General features: G+C 37.8%; 1 protein-coding gene across 1 annotated transcript; it reads left to right on the forward strand.

The window, feature by feature from the left end:
* LOC140246728 (protein YIPF3-like) lies at nt 1–26589 on the forward strand. The gene is made up of 11 exons (XM_072326067.1): nt 1–83; nt 889–946; nt 5337–5543; nt 6081–6187; nt 7021–7066; nt 7571–7663; nt 8432–8563; nt 10765–10887; nt 12529–12652; nt 17547–17709; nt 26400–26589. Exons 1-11 carry the CDS (start codon nt 1–3, stop codon nt 26404–26406), a joined length of 1143 nt encoding a protein of 380 aa, XP_072182168.1. The 3' UTR covers nt 26407–26589.
* The last annotated feature ends 767 nt before the right edge of the window (nt 26590–27356 follow it).

Below are 27356 nucleotides of genomic sequence, written 5' to 3' on the forward strand. Positions count from 1 at the left end.
ATGATCCCATCTCCCCAGCTGACCAGTGCAGTGCCAGTGGCAGTGCTGCCAGTGCCGTGGCAGTGCAGTGCTGACCCTGGATGGTCAGTAACAACGACAACGTGACAACGTACAGAACTAGGGTATGGAATTCAGTTAGGGCCTAGACCTCTACCTCGAAATGACGGCATGACATTCATTTTTACCTGGCACAACTCATGGACTAGAGGTCTAGCACAATTCGTCCGTATCTCCAGCTCCATCTGTAGAGAATAAATTTGGCATGACACTCCCTACTCGCTGTTTAATACATTCTATAAACATTTGCAGTTTGCCAATGTTATCAATCCATACAGCATGCAGTGCAAAGTGGCGTTGGTGCGATTACAGTGTGCATATCAAGTGCAATTGCTGTGTTGTGTGTGTGTGTTATCGAACATCGCGCGAAGCAGATCAACAAATAATAATAGGTTATCAAACGTATATTGGACTTTTAGATGATTATTTATTTTTGTTACATCTACGGTAAATATTTTTACATATCTCAATATTTATATTTACATGAAATTGGTGTTGATATTCGCTCGATTGTCTTAAGCATATCATTATCTAAAATCAGAAATAGAGCGAGCCTAATATGTGTCAACATGGCGACTTCCGAGTGGTACGCGAAAAACGACGAAATGGTCTGTATTTTCTGCTTTTTCTCGTTGTTTTAAGGACATCTAGAAATAATTTATAGTTATATTAGTAAGAAGGAAAGAATGATTTTCTGTGCTGTCTTTCATGGTAGATTTCTGCCTCAGTGATTTGATACAATGCCATAAATACTAATTGGGATGCCAAGCTGCCAAAGTTTACGCTATGAATGCCCATGACGTTGGAGTTGTACGTGTTTGTTATTGACAGTTGTCGGGCGTTCTCCCCGACAGTCGGCGACTCTTTCCGCTGGTCTCCCCAATCCGCGGTTGGCTTCACCCGACGGTAGTCGCTTGGCCGTGCGTGGCGCGTACACGTCATCACAGTCAAGCCTAGCCCGACCAGGCAGACGCTGTAATTACGCTATGCGAAAACAGCTGTCGCGACGTACCATGTACAGCGACTGGGCTGTGTATAGTTAAGTCAAGCCACACTGAGCAACATACGGTCTCTCCTAGCTAGCTCTCTCCTCCCTCTCTCTTTTGCATGATTTGTTGTCACAGTCGGTCTATTCCCCTGCTGCATGTGGTGCCTGATGGGGCTGTTGTTCTTGTTGATTGATTGTGTGTGTGTGTGTGTGTGTGTTTATTACCTCTGGCTCTGCCAAGAAGGGAGGAGGTTTATCTATGTTTTCGTTTAATAAATTTACCATTTGTTTGTTTGTCCTTGCGCAAAAATAACTCAAAAAATTGCGAACAGATTTGGATGAAACTTACAGGAAAGGATGAGAATGACACAAGGAACAGATGATTAAATTTTGGCAATAATCCGGAAACTTTTATGGATTTTATGAAGGATTTTCGATATTTTGGCAGGTAGTGTAGGGTCAATGAACATGATGAACTTGACTCTAGTCTCTACCACTGGGAGTTCAAGCTGTGTATTTTTGAGGTTTTCATACGCGCACTTCAGTGCGTGCTCTACTGCAAGGCGCGCCGCGCAGCTGAGGGTTGATGACGTAAAAAAAGAAAGCCTGCGATAATTGTGAATTTGGATGATTTTTTAGCATGCAATACGTATCATGGGTAAATATTACTGATCTCTGGAAGAATAGGATTATTGATGGAAGCAGCTGCTTGGCGGAGGTCTGTGCTCTCAGAGTGCTTCTCTCGTTTCATTTTCCATTCATTGTTATTGAATTAAGTTTTTATCTTTGTTTTGTTTTTTTTTTTGTTTTTTTTTTGTTTTTTTTTTGTTTTTTTTTTTTCTTGGGGGGGGGGGGGAGTTTTGTGTGTGATTCGTGTGTCAAATATAGACATCCTCTAGGCCTGCCCATACTATTATAGTCGTCACGTGTCATCTGATCATCTACAGCTACAGAGTTAGTCTATGACTTACAGCGCGCAGCGCCCTGCGCCGGGGTTACAAAAGGCCTAACTCGCTACTAGGTACTGGTTTCATAGTGTAGAGTAGGGGCACCAGTTTGCTGCAGGGGCACCAGTTTGCGGCACCCCTAGGAATATCTAACCATATCTTCAAAAGTAGAAGGGTATTTTTGTTTTCTAAATTGTTTTATTTGAAGAGCAACTGAAGAGCTTTCTTTTGATACCAGAATCATGACATAACTCGGATGACGGCCTTCATACAATGTAATTCTGATTTAAACCGTCTGTGTCACGCTGTTTTTACAAAAGTATGACTTTCTTAACAAAACGTTGAGATTTTGTTCTGTTGCTAGGCAACCACCATCATCCCTTGTTTGCATCTTTATACAAAATCTTACTATGAAAAGAGGCCTGGCATGGTAAGGATTCCTCGTGTAACTGTGTTAAATATTCTAAAATTCATTTCCTTTGTCAGTTTTGAGGATTGCCACAGTGACCAAAATGTCGGGGATGGGTCCAGTTTGCGGCACCCCTATGGGATTTACACACATAGCGCTATTTTACATGTCAAAATGGGTGGAAATTGATGGAATACATGCGATCTTGAAAAACTATGAAATCGTGAAGGATCGAGATAATGAATCCAAATAAAGTGTTCTAACAAGCTGAAAACTAGTTGGACCATCAAAAAATATTTGGTTTTTGCAAAATTTTAATGTTTGAAAAAATCAGGGGACATTTTTGTGTGGGATGCTGCAAACTGGACCCCCCTGCCCGCAAACCGGGTCCTCTTGGTGGTTGCAAATTTTCTGCATAAAATTGATTATCATGACTAGGGTAATTGTCCACCATACAAAATTGTGATGCAGGTGTCAAGAGGCCTTTGGTACCTCTTCCAATAAAAAATTGAAAAAAAAAATTGAAAAAAAAGAATACATGCGATCTTGAAAAACTATGAAATCGTGAAGGATCGAGATAATGAATCCAAATAAAGTGTTCTAACAAGCTGAAAACTAGTTGGACCATCAAAAAATATTTGGTTTTTGCAAAATTTTAATGTTTGAAAAAATCAGGGGACATTTTTGTGTGGGATGCTGCAAACTGGACCCCCCTGCCCGCAAACCGGGTCCTCTTGGTGGTTGCAAATTTTCTGCATAAAATTGATTATCATGACTAGGGTAATTGTCCACCATACAAAATTGTGATGCAGGTGTCAAGAGGCCTTTGGTACCTCTTCCAATAAATAATTGAAAAAAAAAATTGAAAAAAAAGAATACATGCAATCTTGAAAAACTATGAAATCGTGAAGGATCGAGATAATGAATCCAAATAAAGTGTTCTAACAAGCTGAAAACTAGTTGGACCATCAAAAAATATTTGGTTTTTGCAAAATTTTAATGTTTGAAAAAATCAGGGGACATTTTTGTGTGGGATGCTGCAAACTGGACCCCCCTGCCCGCAAACCGGGTCCTCTTGGTGGTTGCAAATTTTCTGCATAAAATTGATTATCATGACTAGGGTAATTGTCCACCATACAAAATTGTGATGCAGGTGTCAAGAGGCCTTTGGTACCTCTTCCAATAAAAAATTGAAAAAAAAAAATTGAAAAAAGAATTATTTAATTTCTGTTGCCTGTTTTACTAGAATACGACTAAATACCCTTGAAAAGGCCTTAACCTGCCGCAAACTTGATCCGCTACTCTAACTACACTCGTAGTAACAATGCGGTATGGGTTGGGGTCGCTTCTGCGGTTAGGCCTTCTGTAGATCTATATAGTCTACGTAGTGTCTACATACCTACAAAATGTATACAATGGCAATGCAGACTTCTGTTTTGTTTTCATTTTACTTTTCAAACACTCCCAGTGTGAGTGAAATGTTCTTCCTATCTGATACATTATAGGTCCCTACCTTTATTTATTGGTTGTGTTGTTGTTGTTGTTGTTGTTGTTGTTGTTGTTTTCTGTGGGTTGCATCTCGACTCAAAAAAGATGGGGTTCACTGCTGAATTTCTCTTATTTTCTTTTTATTTTCTTCTTCATTTCGGTTGTACTATACTGGCACTTCATGTAGGCCCTGCATTTGTTTCTACATATCATACTCCACTACTTGCTGCACAAACATACAAATTACATGTACAACATTGTCATACTTGTACATACTGTACAGAGAGAGAGACAAAAGTGGCAATTAAATTTCAAATCTATAGTACAGCTACCAGTATTTTATAAGTAAATGTAGAGTAGAACACTATAAAACTAAGCACTGCATTTAATCAGGGAGGTACCGACACATACATTGGAGGGCTTACGTACAACATACTCACTCTGCCAGTATTACCTACGTGTGGATACCTATAGAAGATTCAGAACGCAGGCTGAGCCTCTGTATTCAGATCCAGGTTTGGTCCTTGAGATGAGCTGGGTCATGGCCAGGTGGCGTGGCGTCAAACTTAATTGTCAAACTTTGTTGCCCCAGAATTCATCCAAACCAACTTCAAAACTGAAGACACTGGGTGCATCTATTAAATTTCTTGGTAAACTATTCCATGGTTTCCTGATACACATGTAAAATGAGTTTCTTCTTGTAGTGTGTAGTGGTATAACTTATTACTATGTCCTCTGGAGCATTTTTTTATTAAATTATTTTTTATTATTTTTTTTTTTAATTTTATTACCATTGGCAATGTAAGTGATGAAATAAAGAAGAGTTGCATAATTACACTCTCTGAAAACAAAAACCAAACAAACAAAACATTCAGTGTGCAGTGTAGACATCTACATTTATACAAGTAGGGTATGCATTTACAGATTCGGATACGTGCACTTGTACAATTTGTGCATGTAAGGTCATACGAAGGGAAAATGGGTCAGAGACTAAGCCCTATGTTTAATGTACTTTCCTGATCAAACGAGTCAGTTTTGTAATTTTATGAAGCTTCACTTGTTTTCACTGAAAGTATGAGAAGTGCAATTGCTGCACGTACATTGTAATACATTATGCAACTGAGCTGAGATGGGTTATACTGTACACTAAACAATGAAGAATTTCTGCTTATATGCATGAATAAAGAGCACTTTTTCAATTGATTGCAATGAAAAAAAAAAAAAAAAAACTTCATTATTCAAACCACTGCCAGTACCTTTCTGTGTGTTTTACTCAAGTAATATTACTACACTAAAAATTAACATGGTCTAGAATTGCACTTTTTGATGATCAATTCGTCAAAATCTTTGTTGAGCCAAACTGTGACCGGTGCTGTCAATTGTGTCTGCATGTTGCATACATGTAAACTGACTGTTTTTTCTTCCTTCCTTGAAACGATACTCCCAGCATTCATCAGCAGTGATAGACCTCTCTGATGCAAACTACTTGGATGAGTCGGAGTCTGACCCCTCCAATGCTGTGCCATCCCTGGTCCGTCAGCCCCCACAGCTGACCAATGAGGACGGCACAGAGGGGGACGGAAATTCCGGTGGGGACAGCCAGACAGGCAACGCTACCTTCATGGACGCCATGAGGAGCCAGATGGCAGACACGGTGGGTTTGGTGTCAGCTTTGTGTTGACCAATCAGAATTGGCCGTGAATGTGGTGTAATGGTATCGCCTCTTGCGAGAACCAATCAGTTGCTGCGTTAGTTTTGAAACTTCTGAAAACTTCAAACATCATATGGTACTGATGTTTGCACCTGTCTGATTCCCAAGCAGAACATCTGTCCGGCCGTTCAAAGTGTATTCATGTTGCCTTATTTTGTGGGTTAGAATTGAATATTAAATGCATTACTATGAATCCTACCGGTAATGTGTTCTTTGCAACTTTGGTGTCAAGAGCCAAAGAAATACTCTGTCTTATTGTTCTCTTAATGATAATGGTAATTTAGATATTTCTAATATCATCAGCATCATTGTTGTATCTTATATAATATATAAGATTCAACGTACACTATATTATAGTGTATGCGATAATATTGACCTGCTTGCGTCATGTAATTGTTCCAGATTAGAGCTATCCTTACTGTTGCAATGATAGATTCTTGATTGTTGATTGTTGATTCTTATTGAACCCAAATTTTCTAGGTGTGGCAAGCTGGCAAGCAACAGGCTAGAAAGGCCTTTGACATCTATGGCAACATCGACATTCTTCGTCCATATTTCGATGTGGAACCAAAAGTAGTGGTAGCAAGGTAAATATCTATCCCTGGTTGCCTGAATTTACCATATAGTATGAAAACCACTTGAACAAGTCCTGTACACCTAAAATGAGTCCTTTCTGTCAGTGTTTGTTGTTGAATATATTCTTTTTCTTTGTTTTCTTACTACGTGAGATAACTTCATACAGTTCATTTCATATTTTTTATTGAAAATGCCAGACTGTGGGAAAAAAAGGACAAAGTACTGGCAGTACATGTTTGTAAAATACACTGTACCCTGACAGTTTCCTCTTGGCACTCTCTTTCTGGCAAGCTTGAAAAAATACATACCTCCATTACACCTCTATGATGCCCTTCTTTTCAAAGATGGACCCAGTCTTATGTATGAGACTTGGGTGCAGTAATCATGAGGGTGTGTTACATCTAGATGTCATTTTGCTTGAAATCTTAGCATTGTTTCTCGGTGTCAATTCACAACTTCCTAGATGTGAAGACCTTCAAAAAAAGGCCATTTCAACCAGATATTTGTCATATCAAATGTTGCCATGATTGCAAGTACTATAGCAAAAATTCACTGCTGCTAATGTCATTCTTGTAAAACCAGTAATAATCCCAAGCAGTTTGAAACATACATTCCTTTTCTAAGTGATGAGAAACCCAAGTCATATGTTGGTTTGCAAAGAAAGGACAAAAAAACAAACAAACAAACAAACAAAATACATAGTGTCTAGTGTTATAGATATTTCTTATATTGGAACTCTTACTCAGAAATGTGCAGTTCAAATGTTCTTTGTTTATGAGAGCAAATATAGAATATCTTTTATATTTTATAATTATCAAATACATATTTTTGCTTTACCCTACAGGTTACTGTTTTCTCTTGTTCCAAGAAAACTGACTGGCAATCCACAAGTAAGTAGGACCATTATCTTCATAATTTTATATTCTTCCTTTCATTCTTTCTTTCTTTCTTTTTTTTTTCCCTTTTGGGGGGGGGGCGCTTCTGTGCTACAGCTTTTTGTGGTTAATAAGCTATGTATTGGGTGCTGAGGTAGGGTTGTAGTTGACAACATGTACATTGTATGTAACAGACCCCCTTTTTCTCAAACACTAATTACAAAAAAAAAGGTACCTTCTCCCACCCCCAAAGTTCAAAGTATGTGTATATTTTCTTGGTTTTGTTTTTCAATTCTGAGGTTCGACATAATTCCAGTACAAAAAAAAAGATGAGTCCATTTTTCCAAAAAAAAAAGTTTCTTTGTTTGGGTGTTTGTTCGTTTGTTTTCTTTTAATGAGTTCACCTTACAAACTATAATTATAGTACTGATTTTTTTTTTTTCATCTTCTTTTTCTTCTTATTCTTACTATTGACCCCAGTGATATATATCCATTTGAATGTCATCTGTTTGTTCACAGAAAGTGGTTGGTGAGCTCTATGGGCCCTTGATGAATGTATTCACCCTCATAGCTGTCTTGCTGTATGGAATGAAAGACTCGGGGCATACTGTGGTAAGTAACACAACTTGATTCGGACAATACCATTCATTGTTATTATAAAATGGGTTCAAGAAATCAGTGTAGCCAGTCTGAAGCCCTGAAGTGAGGCATGTGTGCACTCTGAAATATTTTCTTACTAACATTCATGGATGTCCAGTAAGTGTGCAATGAAAAAGCATATCGGCATGATGTGTTGACCTATGGTACAATTGCTGATTGCTTGGTGCAACCACTATGCTTGCAGTGTTGGCCATCCGTGTGTACGTAGCTAGCTACAGCTAGCTCTGCATTATGTGCAAAGGGTACAGAGTATGTGTGCTACTGTACGTATGATGTCACTGAGACGTTACAGCACGAATCCAAACAATCTTCACTACATGTTCAATTGTCTGTAGGACCAATCTTTAATAAAAGCGCAGCCCAATTGTGTTGAAGTACAAAGTTGTATCAGCTGAGATCATACTAAAAGCTTGTTCATAGACCCATTTATAAAACCAAATAATGCACAGGTGTATGTTTGTGACATTATGGGAGATGCAGTGCACCTGCTACTCAAATTCTTACATTATTTGTACATTACAGGTGTATTTTCACCATGAAAGACAAGGACACATTATGATATGATGGGCTCAGATTAATGTTGCATGTGCAGACTTTATTTTCTGCTTTGTTTTTCTAAACCTGGCCAGAATAAGAATAAAAAAACATATTAAATTTTTCCACAGGATGTATTCGATGTAACATACACTGTCCTTATTTTCAAAACATTTCTTGCAACAGAAAGAAGGTACCTTGATGGGATCGGCGGTTGGAGTCTGTTTTGGCTACTGGCTGCTTGGATCACTCATTTACTACACCACTTCCTATGTCTGCAATACTTTCATCACCTTCCTTCAAGTTTTATCATTGACAGTGAGTATTTGAACCAACGACTTGCAACTGTACCTCAACTCAGCGTGAACTTCACTTGAGTCATGTCATCAATGACGAGTGTTCAAATCAACCTTTTCAGCCCCATCTATGATTGTTTATAAATTTGTTTGCTTTATATATATCTTAACTTGACAGAGGTCATATCTACATTCAGTTTTGTTCCAGCTCGCATGCATTGGTAGGGGATGTAGAATAAAAGTCACTTGTCAGGATGGCTGATTCTCTCCCCAAATACATCATTTCATTAACACATCTATAAGCATTAGTTACGTACAACATTCACTCTCAAATAAACCAAGTATGTGGGCATCAAAGCAGCAACAAACACAATGCAGTATACACTGAAATTTTAACAGACACCTTCATAGTTTTAGGGTAATGAGTAGCCAGTTTGCTCGCCCAGTATCTTACAAAGTCATGCGCTCTTCAAACTCAAGAGCAATGATACAAAAGATAGTCAGAAGTGAAAGTACACATGTACAACGTATTTTGTGTACTTACTTTTTTTTCCACTCTGAATTATGCCTTACAGGGATGGGGTCCCTACATTTCCATCTTCATGTGAAATGCTCAAGTTTACAGTCCTTCAGGTTGAGGGCTGCAACGGGTTTACAAGCAAATATCGTTGGCGCACTCAGTCCCTGAAATGTTGAGGGTCAATGAATGATTACTAGAGGATGCCTCTGCATTGAGTCCACTGGCAGTTAGGGGGTGTCTGTGTCCAAATGAAGATTACTGCAGGGTTGCTGCAAATTCTACAAGTTGCATGCTGGCTCTGCAAAGTACCAAGTAGTCACTTGACTCTCCCCTAAATCAACCAACATGAGAGTTGGTTCTGAATATACAGCAAAGCGTCCATGAAATACCATTAAAAAACATGTGAACAACTCCAAAATGATGAATGGTGGTCATTTAGTTTTGCAAGGATGGAACTTCTTGTATCTGCAAAAAGCTGAGTTTCTCCACAACAAAAATATTGAAGTACAGCAGGGCTAAGAGAAACATGTCCTTCCACCCCACAGTGCTTGGGGGAGAGAGAACTCCTGACTTGAGTATCAACCTTAATATAAGTATACAACCTTGTACCTACTTTCCCATAATACTCATTTCCTGTATCATACTAAAGATGTCCTGTCCACCATCCAAAAGCTTTGTTTAGAAAAACTGACCATGAATTGTAAGGGGGAGGGGAGACATAGTACAAGAGCATTTTTACAATAAAATTGTCTGACATTTTTTGGATCTTTGTGCAGCATCACAAAAAGCAAACACTTTAACGTGGTTTTCCATCTTTAAGTCACTGTCCAGTCAGTGCCACTAAATCTGCTATTCAAGAAGGGTGGCAGTACCCCCTTTGTTTCATTAACTCATTCATCCTCCTGGCTAGTCACACTGTACCACCTTTGTTTCATAGACTCAATTGTCTTCCCTGCTAGTAGTCATAGTACCATGGCCGAACCAAAAGGGGGGGGGGGGGTCGGGGGCCTCCCACACTTAATAAAAGAAATAGATAGAGACGTGGAAGGGGAGAGATGAGCTGAAGACCTTTTTTTTTTTTTTTTGGGCTTGTAGCTCATTAAACCCGGAAGTGGGCCCCACACTTTTAAAAACGCTCCGCCGACCCAGAGTACTACATGTACATGCAGTTCATACCCACAACTATCCTATCTTAGCAATGAATAAACTTCAGCCTTCTACCTTCACAATCTCAGCGGATTGTAGGCTAGTTCCACCATTTCTCTTGCCGTGATTATGCAATTGAAACTCACTGTTCTTTGTGGCTGATTTGTATAAAGTTGGTATGCCTCCTGGGCTTAAATATTCCGTTGCTACACATGGAGTCAATCTGAATGAAATTGTACTATTGTATCAATTGCTGTCAAGTCATACTGTTTTTATTTGATATTAATATTGTTTTGTGACCCATAAGCTTCTCTTATTTTCATCGAAGACAAGTGTGTACTTTTGTTTTAGTTATTTCTTGTTTGCTTGTTTTGTTTTTTTTTTCAGGATAGTAGATAATCCTACATATACCAATATCAACCGAATACAAAGTAGCTGCTATCGTTATTATGTGATGCATAAAAACTTCACAGAATATTTGCATTGTATGTACTCGTCATACCCCTTTACCCCATTTTCATGTGCCATCGCTTTTATCTTGTTTTCACATTGTACAGGGTTATGCCATGTTCTCCTACTGCCTCGTCCTATTCCTTGGCACAGCACTTCACAGTCTGCACTCCCACACCCTTTTCTACGCCTTATGGGGCATTCTCGGGGGTCTCTCGGCTGCCAAAATGGTGAGTACATCTTGCAAGCATTATAGTATAATCTATTAACCCTCCCAGTCTCAGGAAAAACCTTTCTGTTTTCATGCTTTATGTAGGTGCTGCATCTTTACTCTCATTAGGTTTGGTCATATTTTGGATTGAACAATTTATCTTCTACAGAAATTGATGTTAAACTTTTGATCTCAATACACGATATTTACCTCCAGAATTTTCAGCTGTTGACCCTACAGGCTTCATCAGCAGAATATTCTGTCTTTGTCTTCATCACATGACGGTCAATTTCCAATACAGATGAGCTTCTACTCTAATAATTGACTTCTTGTGATTGCTTGAAAGAGCCACACATGACTGTATATATATTTTCAACTATTTCAGAATATTCACATGGTCTGACATTCACTATTTATTTTTTACTTTTTTTTTCTTTACATTTTACATATAGTACACGATTCTGAAATGATGTCACTGATACAAACAATCAACTCTCCCAAAATATAAGTATTCAGGATGGGTCTAGGGCAATTACCCCCTGGGCAATTACCCCGGACCCTCCCCTGGACCTAATCCTAATCCTAAACCTAATCCTAACCCTAACCCAAACTCCTAACCCTAAACCTAACCCTAACCCTAATCTTTACTCTAACCTTACATCTAACCAGTTTTTAGCCGGGGAGGGTAATAAGCCAGTTCGTAGTTCCACTTTGCGCATGAGCAGAAAAAGGTCATTTGTACCAAGAGGCAAGTTGGTTTTTAAATTCACTGAGATAAGCATCTGTCATACAATGATTATTCATGCAATCCTTGTAAATGTTACTTGCCAGTACATCCACCTGACAGCAAACCTGGTATTTGGCAAAAAGAATAAAACAGTTTTTTAATGCATTCAATGCAAAACAATGAGATGGATGCTTCCCCGACGGTTGATTGACGGACCATTCTGGTCACCTGGTCTATGCAAGTTCATTCATTGTTTGAACACGAATTCCATGAATTATTACGTCGGGCAAGCTTACCGGTAGCCATAATGTCTCTTTGAAAACGATTGAAGTGCCTAACCAACTGAGAAAAAAGAAAGGTCATTTGTACCAATGTGCCCATGAGCTAATTACGAACTGGCTTATTGTCCAGATACGATTCAGGACCCATTCTTTAGCTCTGATACCCACTATTGGTAATTCTTGCGGTACCAAGGCTGCTACATTTTCACTGTCTGTGTGGCCACTGCCAGGATACCAATTTCTTTCTCTTGTTTCAATTTTTAATCAAAAATATGAAACAAGTATATTCTGCCTCAAATAAGTTTCTGGTTCTAACCAGAGACTTGTCAGGCAAAGTTTAATTTAATGCCATTCTCTGTGTTTGATAACAAAGAGTAAAAAGTTCTTTCATTGCAGTCACATGTTGGCCATATGTTATTGCCTGTTTTTGGTTGCAGAACATGTTGCTGACAGGTGAAATACCTTGAGTAAGAAAGAGAGAACAAACTAAACAATCATGAATTGTTTGATTCAAATTGACAATCTCATTGATAGTTATGCAAATGTATTTCATATTTTTTTTATGTCCACACAGTTTAGAAAGAAAGAAAAAACAAACTAGGAAGTTCATAATCAGCTGTCTGTTTTTGTATTAAACTCCTCCCATTTTCAGGTTATGGTTTATATCTCAAGAACAACAGCTAAATCCCAGAAGCTTGTCATCGCAGGAGTCGTGGCCTCACTACATCTGCTCTTCCTTCTGTATCTTCACTTCTCATATCACAAGATAGTAGAAGGTAAGAAGAGAGACAGAGAAACAGGGGTGGGGGGGGGGGGGGGGAAGAAAAGGAGCCTTCATACAATGTTAGAAGGAAGGCAATCCTATTCATAATACATTGTTCATGTATATTTGAGTGACCCGCACCACGTAGTAGTTAATGTTTATGCATGTTTGAATCACATTTCATCACTGAAATTCTAGGAAATCCCACTCACATACAGGAAAAATGCTCAAGATTCCAATAGAACCTCAAGTTCACTGATCGATATCAGAAATTTGCAGCTATTGTCATCAAATGCGAACGATGTGGAAAATGGTTGTGCCGCCCCAAGGAAGGGGCCCGCAACTCATCACCAGCGCTCCCATAGACAAAGCACGTAAAAGACGTGTGCGGGTGACGGTGATGCTTCCATAGACATACACGTAAAGGATGCGTGCGGGTGACTGTGATGATACTTATAACACATATTCCTAATTATATTAATTATAAATTTAAGATTTTCACAGAAAAACTGTTCGGTTTTCACAGAGTATGCTTGGTTGTGGTAACCCTGCCAAGTTTCAAGCGTACTGAACACAGTCCAGGGCATAAATTTTTGTTCGGTGCGCTTGTAACAATTTTAAGCAGGGTGATGGTATTAGGGCCCCTGACGCGGGCACCTCACTGTACGGCTTGTTTCTGGACAAGTTGCACATTTGTCAGTGATTTGGTAGTAGAAAGGCATTACACACTCCTATACTTTCAGTATGCAAGTAGATTGAGGTGCAGAAGGGTGTTAAACTGTAGGCTCTATTTTAATAGTGCTATTTTACCTTTTGAGTGCTGCTTGGCGGAGTAACCCCATGATATTGTACACACTGTTCAAAGTCCCTAGAGCAAAAAGGGCTAATCAGAATGAATGTATTTTTCATTAAGGTGCAGACATCTAAACCCATTACCTCCAAGAGTAAATGATTCCCTTTAAATGTTAATAGATTTCACAGACATTGTCTGGGGCAAGAGGTTGGCATCTGCTTGGATACAGACAGCTTTGTGGTATGCAGATTTTTGGAACAAATCAATCATTTTGAGGGGTGGATCGCCACCTGTGATTCAGTTTAAACCATTTTTTTTTTTTTTTTTTTTTTTGGTGGGGGGAGGAGGGAGGGGGAGAGCCATTGGTTGGCAGCATATCTTACTGAAGCCCTGTTATTGAGGGTGGACATGTTACAATTCAAATAACATCAGTTGAAAGCTGCTGTAATCTGGTGATCCTGACTGAGTTTGATTGGATATCTTAAAACCCGTTGAGGATGGACTGATTTTGCTACAACATGCATTTCCCATCTAGACACCTGCCCGAGTATACTCGGCACTTGTCCTCAACGGGTTTAAACAAAATCCTCAAAGCACACTTTTATTCTCACTGTGATTAAAACATACTCTGATTCATTTTAACAGTCGACCTCTCTCAGGTCAAACCCTTGGCAGACGCCTTTAATTTATTGTGTAGTTGATGAGTGACTCATTGCTTAGTCACATTATTACCTATAAGGCAGAGTCTCTTCCAAAGTCCCAGGTTGCACCACCCACTCAAGGGTAATACTTTGTGATCCTTGTACACACCAAACTGTTCCTCCGTTCCCCAGATGATACCCTTGGATTATAATAGGTCACGACAATGTGAGGCAACTTTTTTTTTCTTTTTTTTTCTTTTTTTTCTTTTCCTGAGTGTGTGTGTACAACACCTGTATGTGTGTGAGAGAGGTTTACCCTATACCCTCTATGTGTCTGCCCATGCCTGGTGCGTACTGTACTTCTATAGCATATCGATAGTGGAAATTACTTCACTGCTTTTACTGTAAAACACAATGTTATAGCGGCATGAAATTTTCGCGAATTGGGCGACAGCCTTTTTTGCGGCATGAAATGTCGCGAGTTGCCTCTAACATTCAATGCATATAGTATAAACAAGAACTTTCGCATGCATTTTAATTTTGCGAATCTTGGCTCGCCAGAAATTCTCAAAATTAAAATGCGTGTGGACATTCCTCGTTTTAAAGTATGTTATACAGTGGATGCAAATCTTCCACATTACTTTATATTTTGTATGCCTACGTGTATGTTGCAAATATTGCTATAATGTACGGTCATATGATTGACAGGTTTTAATCAGTGTTACTACAGATGAGGGCACTGTTCAAAAGCAAAGTTGTGATTGATCTAACTGATTGTTAAAACTCTGTCAGCTTTCCTCACTGGCCTCATCAGTTTGTTCTTCGTGCAAAGAGCATCTACGCAAAACAAGAAAGAAAAAAAGCACAAGAAGTTCTGTGTTTTTGTCCACTGGGTTACCATTCATTCAGTGCAGGTGGAATGCACTGTAAAGCTTTAGAATTTAGATCACGAGTGTTATGTTTATGGACGAATGTACTGTACATACACCGTATACACTAAATTTGTCATAAAGTTTTTATTTTCACAAATTTTGCAAGTCAGGTGGTAAACATTGCGAATTCAAAAACAAAAATATCAACTCTCATCGCAACATTAATGTTACATGCATTTATGCATACAATGTACATTTCTCTCTTCAGTTCTGTACTCTACAATCACGAATTTATCCACTTCCAAAATTATCAGGAAGTCCCGATTTGCGGGGGAAAAAAATACTGTAGTCATGGATCATCGCTATCAATTTGCCAAACTCACAGTACATTGTGTCTCCAACATCTTGTGCGGTGTAGAGAACATACATTGTCATCGCCAGTGTAGTGACGGAAGGCTAATCTCTGCAATATAAATAAGGACTTGTGTGCCAGTAGTAGTCTGGAATATGTTGTACATTGTATGTCTACCATATAGTAACATCCTCACTCTATTTGGGCCATAGCCCATTCTTTTTGGGCCATATCACGGTGCAACATTATATGTTCGGGCGTAAGAGGTAGATTGAATCTAGTCCCTGTGAGTAATGCAAATTCAGGATGTGTTTGTGTGTGCCACATAACCCACATATGCAACGTCAAGATTGTGCGCACAAGTACAGACTACAGATACAGTTTAAGCACTTGGGGTTTTTTTTTTAGTCCAGGACCAGATGCTTAAACCATGGATTTTATGCAAACTATGCCAGCCAATTATGTTTCTGAAGGCTTGCCTTTTAAGATTTGTGATGATATGCATGTCAAAATCAAATACTGGAAAATAATACTTTTGGATATGAATATGAGTCTCAACAAATGCTCTTGGTGTTCTCATTTTAGACATTTTGCCTGTTCATCATCAAACAGTATACCATAATCTGGTTATAGAATGAGGAACCAAATATTGTATTCATGTTGATATATTTTTCTTCAGTGATAGTATCAAGGTGTATACATCTCAGGCAGTGTTTGGTCATATCAGTACTTTAATTTGGTATTCCATGTGTATATGGTCCATTCATGCATGCTTTTGTTTGTTTTATATTTTGATTTTCAAAGTGTTATGAAACATGTTCATGAATATACAAATACTAATACATAAACAATAGTTTTCAGTTTAATATTAGAACTCACTGAAATTATATTTAGTAAGTGTACACAATATAAACAATTATTTTCAGATTTAGAAAGTCAATCCCTTGTTGACCTGCATATACATGGTTAACTTCAGAGTGTGTTGTGATTTTAGCTGTGCACTTCTAGTTACTTGCACTCACATCTTGCTATGTTTCTGCTCCTGCTGTGTCTTTGCTTTTTTGGTCGATGTAATATGTTCAGGTGCTTAAACAAGGTGACACATGTGCAGCTTGTAACGCTTCTTTGTAGAGCTTAAAATACTGAAGGTATGTGCATTTCTTCAAAATTACAGAATCCCAGTGTAATCGTGTAGCAATGATTAGTCTCATACTTTTCAAGACAAATGTATTTGATCAACAGTGCATGTTATAACTTCATGCCATTTAATCCATGCAGTGTATATTAACATCCACATTTTAGGAGTTAGAATGTAACTTTTCTCACAGTAAGCTTCTTCCTAGATATGTTTCAAAGATATTTATTTTATTCATTCATATTTGCCTATTCAAGAATGAAACTATTAACAACTACAACTACTGGTAACATAATTGCTTCGCTGAAATTATATTGCAGTTAGCACCATTGTATGTGTGATCATTTGTACTACAACTGTACTGATAGGTACACATAACTATCATGGCAAATCACTGACAACTATTGTGCAATTTAGTATCTCTTTTTAATGTACTACCTCTTTAGCCTTAAACTGATTGAACATTATTATAATAACTGAAAATACAGTGTCCATGGTTGTATGCATCCCTCTCTGTCTGCCAAATATTATTGAATGATAATGTTTCATCTACTGACAAGCTTTGTAGGCACCTACGTAGGTAGGTCTATTAGTAGAACCTACAGAGTGGTGATCTGTCAGTGCACTTTTTGTTTCCATCCATTCCCATGGTTACTTTTGTATTCGACTCTTTACGTACAATTGTACATTGTATCTTGCATTTTCTGTGTTATATTTTGGTTTGTGATTGTTTGCACTATCTGGAGGTGACTTCTATGAAACCCAAAATACTGATCTCACAAAATAAAGTACTGAGGGTATTCTTTTATGGTGTTTGCTTTAATAAATCCATAAAATACAGTTGTACAGTAGACTGTACTGTAAGGTATAATGTATCTCAAGCTGACGTCTACTCAAAATCTTTATGATATGAATTACTTGTATGTTTTGGTCATGCTGTAGTTTTCTCGAGTTTTATACAGTTATCCTTCAAAAACTGTTTTCCAACATGTGTCTAACTCCATTGCCCTTGCATACCAATCAGATAAAACTGAATGGTCATGTACCATTGCTTAGAGCAGCCATGCTTACTAACACTCCTTTCCTTGCTCGTTGATATGTGTGTGCGTTGTAGAGCTGACTGTCGCCCTTGCGGCAGATGTCGTAAATGGCGGTGGCGGTGGCGGCATAGAAAACCTCGTCAATCGGGAGGTAGACGAGGTCGCTGACCATCCAGACGTAGATATACACGTAGAACACCCCGCACACGCTGATGCGCAGATCCTGGCCGCGAATGTGTATGTACATGAGTCTGACTACTACGCATTTTCCGTTCATATCGCATTTCAACATAACAACATATTGCTGCCTTTACCACTCTACTATTGATCTCTGTTGTGTGGAGGGAAAAAAATGCATGCCATCTCTGCATTGATCATCTATATTGTATTTCTCACTTGACTCTCTCTTTCCACATGGAAATATTTGAATGAAACATTTTTTCTTTTTTTTTTCTTTTTTTGGTATTAACAAAATCATTGAGTTATCTTTTCATTTCTTTTTCATTTTCATTGCAAGTTTGACTTTTTCTAATGTGGTTTGTCAAGAACATCTTTCCCTTAACCATACAACATGTGACCCTGCATCACAAAACCAACAAAAAGTCGCCAGACATATATTTTTTGTTAAGGGCAGATTCTGAAAGAACAGACCAAGACTCTAAGCTTTAAAATGATGTATAACTCAATTTAAATGGACCCCCCTAACCTACCTAAATACTGGAAAGAAAGCACACTCTGGAAATGTGTGAACTGAGAAAAGAGGCTCTAAAGTACAGGGTCTATTCAAGTAAGTGCTTTTAATAATAATCTTTCACCAAGCCGCGCTAGCTGTGCGATGAAAGGGACAAAACACAGGATCTCAACCACCGGAGGAACAATTAAGGGATTATCAGATTAAGCTGGAATTGAGCATGTTCTATTAACACATTCTGTCCATGATTAATACCAACTTTCAAAGCAGCGGCATTATCCTTTCAAAAGGTTCTGATATTAGACGTGAAAGTGAAGAGTGTACAAAGGATTTTGAGAAATGAAAAGGGGTCTCAAATAATTCCTGATCATTTTACTCTCCCGCAAAAAGGGTTGTAGAAAAACTTCTGAAAACACACTTACTTTCCCATTTGTGCTATAATTCCAAACTAAAGAATAATGTAGAAGGAAAAAAGCTCTTTCAGAAAATATGAAAAACTCAAGATTGATTCGGTTCACCCATTTCACCTTTTTGAGTCCTCACGTAAAATCAAGGGGTACGCCTTTTTGTTTGTTTTGTGATGCAGGGTCACATATTCTCATCAAAAATTGTTGGTGCAATGAGACACACCTACACGATGGAAATACACACACACACAAAAATGACTAAAAACAATTTAACCCTAAAAAGACTGGGGGGGGGGGCCTAAAAGGCCCCCCTCTCGACATTTCGTGCGATTACTCTGCAACACGCAATGCTCTCGCCGCGATGCTCTATGACTTTTTTCTTTCGAGTTTCCCGCACAGTTTGACACCAAATTTGTGACGCCCGGGGGTACGGTTCTGAAGTTACATAACTTTTTGTACATGCACGTGAGGCCGAAAATGGCTCAAAAATGTGATTTTGTGTACAAAGTCAATGCAAATTGAGTTTTTTCACATGGTTCATATAAATATGCTTATTTTTACTCTCAATGGCTAAAATTAATTTGTTTTAGGAGTATTATGCTTAAAAAAGTGTCTGCCAGAAATAAAAAAAAAAAAAAACAGAAAACAAAAGGTCGAAAAAACAAAGAAATACATAAGAAATTCATAAAACAATAAAATAAATAAGAAATTAATTTTGATGCCGAATTTTTTTCAAGTACATTTGCTAAGAATGCCACAAAGAATAATGAGACCAAAAATGAGCAATTTCTTAGCTTTATATACTGATTTAGATCAAAGAGTCTGATTTCTCGCATAAATTAGCATAATTAGTCAAAATAAAATAAAAGAAGACTATTTTGGAAGATTTAAAAATACGATCTTGTAGATTACATCGCACACTACCATTGTGCAAATTTCCGCGGCGATCGTGCAATCCACGGCCGAGATCTTAAGGGGGGGCCCTTTAGGCCCCCCCCCCCCCCCAGTCTTTCGAGCTACCAAAATAGCCCAGTCTTTTTAGGGTTAGGGACAGTACGAATGAAGAGTGAGCTGAAGAATTTCTTTTTTAAAAGAAGCAGTTTTGTACACTACACATTCATCACTTTCTCAAAGGTGTAGTTATGAATTTGAAGTCTCATATCTACAATGTAGCTTTACAATTTTTGATTGTGGGGTGCTTGTTAAGTTCTCTTACTTAGTGACTTCATAGACGTACCATATATTTTGTTCGTAGAGTGTGAGGGGTCAGATTGTTTCATCTATTTTCAAGAACTTATTCAGACAACTGCTGTTTACGTACATACTTGTACGTGTATTTGTTGTTGTTGTTTTTTTGTTCTTTTTGAGTGGTGGGATGAGCATACTCTGTACTAGTCATTAAAAGCCTTTAACATTCCTTTCTCTAACAGTAAATTAGGGGATTCACATGGCGCTCACTTTCAGAACTTCTACAATAGAAGTTGAAAGTAATCACAGTTTAGTGAAAACTGGATGATGCATTCCCAAAGAAATGTATGCCAGCCTTTGGATTTGCACGGCACCGTGACAATCGTGGTATTAGTGACTGATTTACTGTAAACGTGGAAATTTTCGCGGTGTCGAAATTTTTGCGCATTTAGCGCAACCAGAAACTAGCGTGAAAATAAAAGCACGCAAATATTTTTGCTTGCAATATGTTCCTGTACTTACTGTCTTGATTTAGCGGAATTAGAAACACTTCTTATCGGGCTGAGCTCGACAAATTATAGTCACGCGAAAATATCTACTTTTACAGGAAGTTATATGTCAGTCATGTGATTGCGTACTTTATTTGCGCATTCATGCTACAAACAAGGGTACATTACATGCACATTGGATAGAATGTTTAGTATCAGAGATGACACTCATTAGGCACAATCTGGGTCTTTGGTAGATTGAGGACAGTGCCTCTGTATTAATGTTCTAATTGAATGGGAGAAAAGTTTGTATGTTTCAGCTGAAACTTACAATGTATATGAATGTAAAAAAGAAGCATGCCATTGTATATAACAGCAATTACGGTATCAAGTAGTGGACAGACTTAAGATCAATGAGCCTTTTAAGTGTTGATAACAGCCACTATCTATGAAAGAAAAGAAAAACAAAAACAAAGTTTAATTTAGATTAAAGGTCCTGTTTACCTTTGGAAACAGTGATTTAAAAAAAAATTCAGGAAATGACATTTAATGCATATGTGTACGTAGGTCTGTTGTACCACAAAACATCCTATCGTATAAAATTTTCGCTATAAAGCCTAAAATATACGGAGATATCTGTATTTTTCTCAATAAACCGTAACCGTAGACAGTTTAGTCTGGAAACATTTTTATTTTAACTATTGTTCACATTTTGTATATATTTAACAATACATAACATTGATTTTACCAATTCAAATCTTAACAGTGGTTGTTTCTATCCTAACTCACATTTAAGAACTATTAAAAAGCACTAATGCTGGGTTCTTGTTTCATCTGCAAATGGTAAATTATGCCTTTAATTTCTGTTTCATAGTTCTCAATGATTATGTATAAGTGGTTATTTTCGCGAGGGTTTAATTTTCGCAAATTTCGCAAATCTAATTTCGCGAATTTAACAACATGTGAAAATGTCGCCATACACTAGAGTAACAATACATGCAAGATAGCGTTGGTGTCAATTCGCGAAATCAACATCTTGTGAAAATGTCACCTAATTTTCGAAAATATCTTTACGCAAAATAACAGCTTATACAGTACTGTAAAAGCATAGCATTCTTTTTGATATTTGTGCAGTTAAAATGCCATGCATTCATGATCTCATCTTGCTTGGTGCAAGCATTATGCAAAGTATTTTGGTCTCTGCCATTTTTGTTTCCTCTTTTCTTTCAAGTTCTGCAATAACTTTATCTGATTCAGTCATCTATTCAATACAACCACCCCCAAAGTTTGAAATCTATCAGCTTGGTTGATCAGTAGTATGCCTGAGGCTGGGCACACCAGTCCAACTCAAATAAACTTGTTTAGAAAAAATTATATGATGATCATTTCCAGCCACCTCTAACCTGAAAAAAAAAGAAAAAGTTCTGCATGAAGATAGCACGTAAATTAGAAAAAACAAAATAGATAAAATAAAAGGTACATATAAAAGACATGCAGTGCAGTACAAACATCAGCTTGTGATGGAAGGCAATAGTATTGCACCAGAAATAAGAACCAGTGTGGGATAGTACACAATGTGATCATGATATAACTGTTAATGTGTATTCTTTTCACCAGACTACCTCCAGTACTGTGAAAATTAAATTCATTCCTTCATTTGTCTGTCCATCAATAATCTATGTTGCTTTCAAGTGCATCTTTGCTCTATTTTGCCATTTTTTCTTTTTTTTTCCTGCATTATCTTTCCCATCTTTGATTGGTACCAAAATACAATTGTATACATGTGTAAATGCTTTTATACCACTGAGCATAACCATGTCGTATAGTAGGTGTTGTATTACACATGTACAGTGTATATCACACCGTCTGTCTCTTTCTCTGCCTAAAGTGTCTTGATCATTATCTACATGGGCTCTTTCCCTCGTGTCATTTAAACTCAACAAGTTTGGCATGTTATGGTGCAAGGGACTTTAATGAAAGGTGGAGAAATATCCTAATATATGCTGTTGTTGTTTTTGTTTTTGTTTTGTTTTTGTTTTTTTGGGGGGGGGGGGTTGTGCATGACACTCCTTTATCTGATTGCCATCATCTCTAAGTTTTATATCCTTCCTCTCTACACTGTATATCTCCCTCATGTATTTTATGATGTCCTTCCGTAGTCTCATCACTATCAAAACATTTCCTGGATGGCTTTTTGAGGGCTTGTTTCCTGTGATTGAAATAGGCTTGTCAGAGACCCAGAATGCCTTCCTGGGAACCGTGTTATACCTCTATAAAAACCTCCATAGCAAGCTCAGCAGATATCACTCTGACTTACCACAACCATTTCCTAAGTGTCTCTGTCAAACAAGGAGGGAAAAAATGAATCATGAGAAATTATTCTTATGCAAAAACATATAAAAAGCTCAGAGCGGGTATGCTTTAAAACAAAGTGTACTATTATTCTCTGTGCATAATAGGTGACAGGAATTCAGTGGTGGACAATAGTGATAGATAGCCAAAGTTTTCAAGAGATACAAAAGTGTTTGGCTTCCAAACATTCTAAAAACCAGTATGCAATATATTTGAACATTTGGTTTCATCGTTTTAATCAAATTCATAGCCAAGTAATTTGGCAATAATAATAATAATATATGAATATTATGTTATCAACTCTTTCTTCTAAATGACGCAAATTGCTATTTTCATGTGGCAGTAGTGATTAAGGAAGGTAAGCATAAATATATTATGAACTAATATTTAGCAATTTGGTCAGAGGCTGGATTTCACATGAGGTATGCAGGGTGTTAGTTTATTTCATGTCCCCAATTTGTAAAAGCTCAAGTGTATATATATTAGAATAACATGATAAATGTGACTGTTATTGTGATTATGTAAATTATAACACATAAATGTATCATTAAAGTGCCCCACCCCCCAAAAAAAATAATAATAATAATAAATAAATCAATCAATCAACTCAATCTTCGCATTTCTTGAAGTCATATCTTTCAACTTGACACCCATATTGCCTTTGTTACGTATGTTTGAAAATGCAGACTCTAATCATGATGACAAGGCATAATGTTGGTTGATTTTTACCAATTTTAAAGAATCTCCCAGGAATTTTCCCTTTTATCGTAATGTGCTCATTTAATCAAAATTTCATGTTAAGTTATTGTGCATTTGATTTGATAGGCAAACTTTATAGTGCAGACCTAATTACCAGCTTTGTGTCCATGCAATGTGTCATGTTAATGGCCAGTACCTTTGCATACAGTACAGAAGTTGTTTTGCTTCTGTATTGTCATACCTAACACATGCTCTCCAGTTTTAGAATAGTCGGATGTCTTCTCAACCCTATAAAGGATATTAGAGGAAATTCACCAAAAATCTTCATCATGAATTGTTTCGGTCCAGCCAAATGGGGTCAATGTCCTTCAAACAAATTTCCTCTTCCGTTATAACCTTCTTCCTCAGCTACATGTATCTTCAATTTTATCATGGCTATCAGGGTCCATGGCATCTCCGCTTGCATTAGGGAGATTTTGTCAGCAGATCCTTAGGAGCGCTCTCTCATTTGCAAGCTTTGCTATCAGCAAAATGTAAAGGATCACAACACACACATTCAGATATTGTCTGTATTAAAGTTGTTGAATTGTAATCGTACAAAAAAAAAATGAAAATAGAAAATAACTTGAAATTGGAATGTAGCGTTTAGTGTTTAGTCTTTCATTCACAACATGTTTTTGTTCCGTACATATTTTGAAAACATATTGATTAACATCAAAATCTGTAAAGTCTGCGTTCTTGTTGTACTACACATCTTCTGTACCTTTTTATCTCTAACAGGTATGTAGAATAGACCTGCTTATTTTTCTCATCGTGATAAATATAGTCACCTTTTTTTTTTTTTTTTGGTGTTTTTACTGACAGAAGTGTACATGTTTTACAACAGAAATAGGTTGTGGTCTGGTGTGTATTCTGGTGTGTACTCATGAACTAATGTAAACTTTTACTTTGTAACAGAAATGTGTGAAGAATTTTCATGTGGATGTTTCTGTCATTCATATACTTTTCTCACTGTCTCGCTCAGAATCTGTGTCATTTTTTTTAATGCATGAATTTTTAAAGATAAAAGGTGAAAAGTTCACAAGGAGCAGTGCTGTCTGTTACATGCTTGCCTGCCCACCATTGCCCTCTGTCAAACATCTGCAGACTATCAGTCATCTTACACGGAGAATGAATCAGAATTAAAGATATCATAATGCATTATGTTTTCAGCTGCTGCAGAGTATACATAGACTAGCATTAGGTTAGGTGCAGAAAGAGAAAGATAGAAAGAAAGTTCTATCTGCCAGAATTAAACACTGTGTGTTAATTAACTGAAGGTCAATATATCAGGACAGGTTATACTATGGTCTGTATCTTTCAAACTTTGATTCAATTGCTATTCTGACCAAACCCTGACGTAAACCATGATCATCTGCTACTTCCATTTGATATAATATTTCAAGTCTTGCGAGAGAGTATACATTATGAGGGACATCTTCTTGAAAGCATTCATAAACAAATTTATGGAAATTTGTACTGTATTCATCTCGGCAAGAGCACGGGCGAGATTCCTGGCATGTTCCTTTAAATGCTGGCAGTGTCTTATCAATTTGTCCTATCTGTGCTCCTCATGTTGGGTGTCAGTGTCATTCATCATGCGTGACAGCCACATTCCTAGGCAGGACACGATGTAATGCGACACAATCATCTTCTCTCCAGTGTTCACTGTTCTCTTCATTATGTTTTTCTCAAGTTGCATTTTGCTTTCCCTTGTTCTTCCTCCTATAGACCGATTCTGTGACGCGCTATGTGTATTTTTGGCATGGGCAACGCCATTACTGCGGTGTCTCAGCCGACCTCCCCTCCTCTGTCCCCACCCCTCTCACGCGCACGGAGTGAAAAACTGATGCATGGTTGTTTAAGCCAATGGGCGTCTCGTACTGAGTGCGCGAATGCTTGCTTAGTGCGCGAACCTTTGTTACAAGTGCGCGATAAACATGTTGCCCGGGGGGTGGGGGAGAGGAAGGGGGTTAGGCTGGGACACCGCAATTTGAGCTTATGGCTGCGCCCAGTGCCACAAATTGCCGGCTGCCCTCAACGAACCTGAATCAGGTCTATACCTCTCTCTGTTTGCCAGTTTCCCTTTCCTTCCTGTAATCTTCTCTTCATCTTCTGTCTTCCTCCTCATCTTTTCTTCTTTCCATCATCTTTAAAGGACAAGTTCACCTTCATAGACATGAGGTTTGAGTGAATGCAACAATATTAGTAGAACACATCAGTGAAAATTTGGGGAAAATCAGACAAATCATCCAAAAGTTGTGAATTTTTAAAGTATCTGTGGAGTCACTGCTTGATGAGAAGACTACTGCAGTGTATGATGTCACATGCGTACAACGATATAAGGAAAGTAAAAAGAGAATTTCACAAAACTTTACTTTTTGAATAAAGTTCACATTTCTTCGACTTGTTACTGACGTATGTTAAGGGTAATATTATTCCCCCTGCCTTCTGAGAGAGAGAAGTTGAGTATTCTTTTGTAATGCGAGAAAAGTGAAACTATGTTGAATTTTCTTTATTCTTTCTTTATATCGTTGTACACATGTGACATCACAGGCTATAGTAGTCTTCTCATCCAGCTGTGACTGAACAGAAACTTCAAAAATTCATTACTTTTGAACGGATTGTCCGATTTTCCTCAAACCATCACTGATGTGTTCTACTAATATTGCTACATTCTCTCAACCCACATGTCTATGAAGGTGAACTAGTCCTTAACATACTAGTACATGTATGTACATAGTACCTTTTTATCTCCTCCACCCTCTCTTCTTTGCCTTCTTATATTTTTGCACCATGTCATCTATTCTTTCTGTTCCCTCTTCCTGTTCTTTTCTCTCCTCCTTTTCTCGTTCCTTTTGTCGTTCCTTCGTCTGACTTTGCTTATGTTTTTCTATTTCTCCACATCACTTTCTTCGGCTTCTGTTCCCTCATCTTTATTTCTTTATTATTCTTAATTTCATCTTAATATGATTCTGCTTTTATTATTTTTCTCCATCTCATTGTCTTCTCCTTCTTTTATTTCTTGTTTCTAACACACTTTCAAATTTTTCTTTTCTCCAGCGATTGATCGGATATGACCGAGATGTAGATCCCAAAACAACCAGCAGTGGAGTCGAAGGATAACCTGACATGTTACAGGAGAACAGGAGAACAAGCATTTAAGGAGAGATGCTAAATTGGAGGGAAATAAGAGATCCAGAGGACCATGTGAAGATACTGAAAAACCTACTCCCTGTATCACCAAATGTATGTTATGTTACAACAAGGAATATACTGGTACTGATGATAAAATGTTTACAATGTGCATACATGTATATACACATTATGTTTGTTGTCGTTTTGTTTGTGTGTGTATGATATGTAATATTTTCAGCCTGTATACATTGCGAGCAAGGCATAGGTAGGAGTAGAGAGAGCGAGGGAGAGAGAGAGAAGGTGGAATACTATGTGTAAAGAGACTATACATACGTAGGGTCACCCAAATTAAAAAAATCGTCCTTACTTGAATTTACTCTTGTTTGGTAGGTACAATGTATTTCACAAACTGGTAGTGTAGGTGTCATTGATTTCCATCTTCTTGTGCCAGATAGCCAAGCATGGAGGTATGTCCAAGTAGGCAAAGAGGTTCTATTCCTTTTATCATGCTGTAGTGAACCCAATTCTGGGATTTTGTTGTCTGTTTCTGCTTTTTTTCTCTCTCTCTATCTTTGAGAGTCATCTCCCTTTCCCAACCCTCCTGCCCATTCCCTGTGTCACCAGTCACCCGCCCCCTTCTTTCATCACCTTCCTCTCCTGTGTTTGTGTGGCACTGTGAAATTTATCACCCCTCTGTCCACACTGATGCTCCCACCATTCTCCTCACAGTGTCACCATAACATCTTCATCATACCAATCTACTTCTGTTTGATATCATTGTCATCCACCTGTAGGCCTATTTATGTACTTAGCTCTCCCATTCATTCCCTCTCAGATTCTGTTTTAGTTTTCATTTGCGTACATTTCCTCTCCTCTTCAATT

This window comes from Diadema setosum, chromosome 3, assembly GCF_964275005.1.
Source record: "Diadema setosum chromosome 3, eeDiaSeto1, whole genome shotgun sequence".
Taxonomy (NCBI): Eukaryota; Metazoa; Echinodermata; class Echinoidea; order Diadematoida; family Diadematidae; genus Diadema; species Diadema setosum.